Source organism: Paramisgurnus dabryanus, chromosome 23 (genome assembly GCF_030506205.2).
Source record: "Paramisgurnus dabryanus chromosome 23, PD_genome_1.1, whole genome shotgun sequence".
NCBI lineage: Eukaryota > Metazoa > Chordata > Actinopteri > Cypriniformes > Cobitidae > Paramisgurnus > Paramisgurnus dabryanus.
The window spans coordinates 19104139-19106752 of NC_133359.1; the positions used below are offsets into that span (position 1 = coordinate 19104139).

The following is a 2614-nucleotide window of genomic DNA, read 5'->3' on the forward strand; positions in this document are numbered from 1 at the left end:
ATAATCCTGGCTCATTCTCATTTGTCTGGTAATATTATATTCACAAAATACAACGAATAGTACGCTAATGTTAAAACTTACTTGTGAAAAGTAATCCCCCGGGGTCTATTTGCGATGGTCCGCCGATTAGGACAGGAAAATCCTCCACAACACTCTGGCATCTTATCTGCTGCCACGCAACGAAACTAGGAGTACGACCGGTTTAAGATGGCTGCCGTATTTCTCAGTCCCAAGGGGCCAATAGGGCATCTAGTTTCTATATATCTATGTAGCGCTGTCATCCTCCGCCGCGGTGTGGACATTTGAATGAGAAACATGGAAGTAAAATGATTTTATTCACGACAAATTTATTCTGGACTGAAATAGTTTTATCACGTTTGACTGTAACAACTTAGGAGACGCAAGCTTAACCGACAAACGCTATGGATGACTGTGCTATTTTCACCTACGCTGATAAAGATTTTGTAAATACTGTTTCTTCGCCAAATAAAAGCAGGTCCAGATTTGACACCGCTCTGCGATCGGGATGGGCTGAAAAGATGGACGCTGGGTTGTTTCGGTACCATCTGGGTGATCTGGAGACACGGATCCTTCCTGGTCCGTGTGGCTTCATCGCTCAGCTGAACATCATGAGAGGCACCGAGAGACGAAAACCGCAGGAGATCGTGAGCATCCGACAAAACTTTGATCCGAACCTGTTCAATTTCAACAAGATCAACCCGAAAGAGCTGCTGTTTGAATTACAGAAGGTTAATACTGAAGCAACAAGTGAAGTAAGATGTCCAAAAATGAGATGCAAAATCATAATAAACGTGAGTCCTTTAGAATTCGGCCACTGTTTGTTGGTTCCCGAGCCGGATCGTTGTCAGCCCCAGATACTGACACCTTTGGCGGTGCAAATTGGGATCGAGGCGGTTCTGCTCAGTGCTGATCCAGGTTTCAGAGTCGGGTTTAACAGCCTAGGTGGTTTTGCTTCCGTCAACCATCTCCATCTCCATGGTTATTACCTAAACCATCAACTGAGACTTGAGAGCTCCCCGACGGAACACATTCTCCTCAAGAGTAACCTCTACCGCCTGGTGGACTTTCCATCCGGGTTTCTCTTTTACACCCAGGGTCCAGATCTGGGTTTGACTGTCAGTGCTGTATGTAAACTCACTGATATCATGGTTGATAAGAACATAGCACATAACCTCTTCATCACCCGAGGTTGCCCGCCAAACAGGGAGGGTGACCCGTCATCAGCCCGAAACGGCGTAAGGATCGTTATATGGCCCAGATTGTCTTGTTTTGGGGTAAAGGAAGAGTCTGCTTTCAATGTGGCCCTATGTGAACTCGCAGGGCACCTTCCTTTTAAGAACAGAAAGGACTTTGAAACTATTACTGAGGATGAAGTCAAAGCTATCATCCGGAAATATCTGCTGTCTGAAGAAGAATTCAGTAAATTGCAAATGCATGTCATGGAAACATTATAGACTGTCACAAAGTAGCATAATAGATAATAAATGTTAATGTAACTTATTTATACTGTGGTGCAGGCATCAAATTGTGCATTAAATTCATGTTTACTTTATATAATGTGGCGTATTTTTTATACGTACGTGGTTAAATTGTGTTTACTCACTGGTCGTTTCTCAATCCGAAGGACAAGTTACATATGCGGACTGCATACGTCATCAAGCCTGGTTTATTTATGTAAAATACCTGAGCATTACATTCGCAAGTTATAAGCATTTACTTTACAACAATTTACGATTAACTAAGAAAAATAGTCAACTTTATAATTGATAGCAGCCTTCGCATTGTGAAACGGCTACTGACTGAGAATATAAGGCTTGTTCGACTTCATATGGCGCTGTAAGAACTGACAGGCTGATGACGTCAAAATACTGCGAGAGCGAGTCGAAATTAAAATTCTCTCGACTCGCTCTCGCGGTACTTTGACGTCATCCAGCCTGTTGGTTCTTGTAGCGCCGAATGAAGCGTTCCACGTCGCTATAGCGCCCTCTAGTGGTTTGTGGATGTAAATAGTTTTAGGTTAATTTGATAAAACCTTGCAATTATTTGTTCACTTCATTCATATATTCAATATTAAATAATAGTCTAAACACTTTATGAGTTGGCAGTTGTTTCAATAACGAAATTACAACGAATGCATCTTTTGTATTTGGAGTGCAATTCTGTATAAACATCATTTATGATCATGTGCACAGGGTTTTTTTTTTTTTTTCAAAATGTTCCACGGTGTTTTCACGTGAACCGAAGCGTGTAATTTCAGTGTTTCACATATTTCCAGTACCTGTTACTGGACACGTTTTCTCTAAATCGGTCATTGAATCCGATCAGATGAGATTGTGATGAAGAGAATAAAGCAAGTTATAGTAGGCTACTATACATGACACACCTCCCCTAGCTAACAGTTATTGAGGTGCCACTGTGGTGTAAATTTCCCACTTACAAAAGGGGCTTGACACAGAAGCTGAATTGATGCTGAAAAAACATTTGATCTCCTCTTTTGGCTCATTAGTTATTCAAAAGGAATTTCACCGGAATGCTGTGTGCTTCAGAAAGATGGCAGAGGGTTAGCCTGTGCAGTAAAAATAATTTACTATTT

At 41.5% G+C, this 2614-nt stretch overlaps 1 protein-coding gene across 1 annotated transcript; it reads left to right on the forward strand.

Annotated features, from left to right (window-relative positions):
• Window positions 1–273: 273 nt before the first annotated feature.
• gdpgp1 (GDP-D-glucose phosphorylase 1) lies at window positions 274–2395 on the forward strand. Its single transcript, XM_065298068.2, has one exon. The coding sequence runs from the start codon at window positions 423–425 to the stop codon at window positions 1473–1475; it is 1053 nt and encodes a 350-aa protein (XP_065154140.2). The 5' UTR covers window positions 274–422; the 3' UTR covers window positions 1476–2395.
• The last annotated feature ends 219 nt before the right edge of the window (window positions 2396–2614 follow it).

Bases quoted from the DNA above. Each gene is read 5' to 3' on its own strand.
- gdpgp1 (XM_065298068.2), top strand. From the start codon at position 423: ATGGATGACTGTGCTATTTTCACCTACGCTGATAAAGATTTTGTAAAT.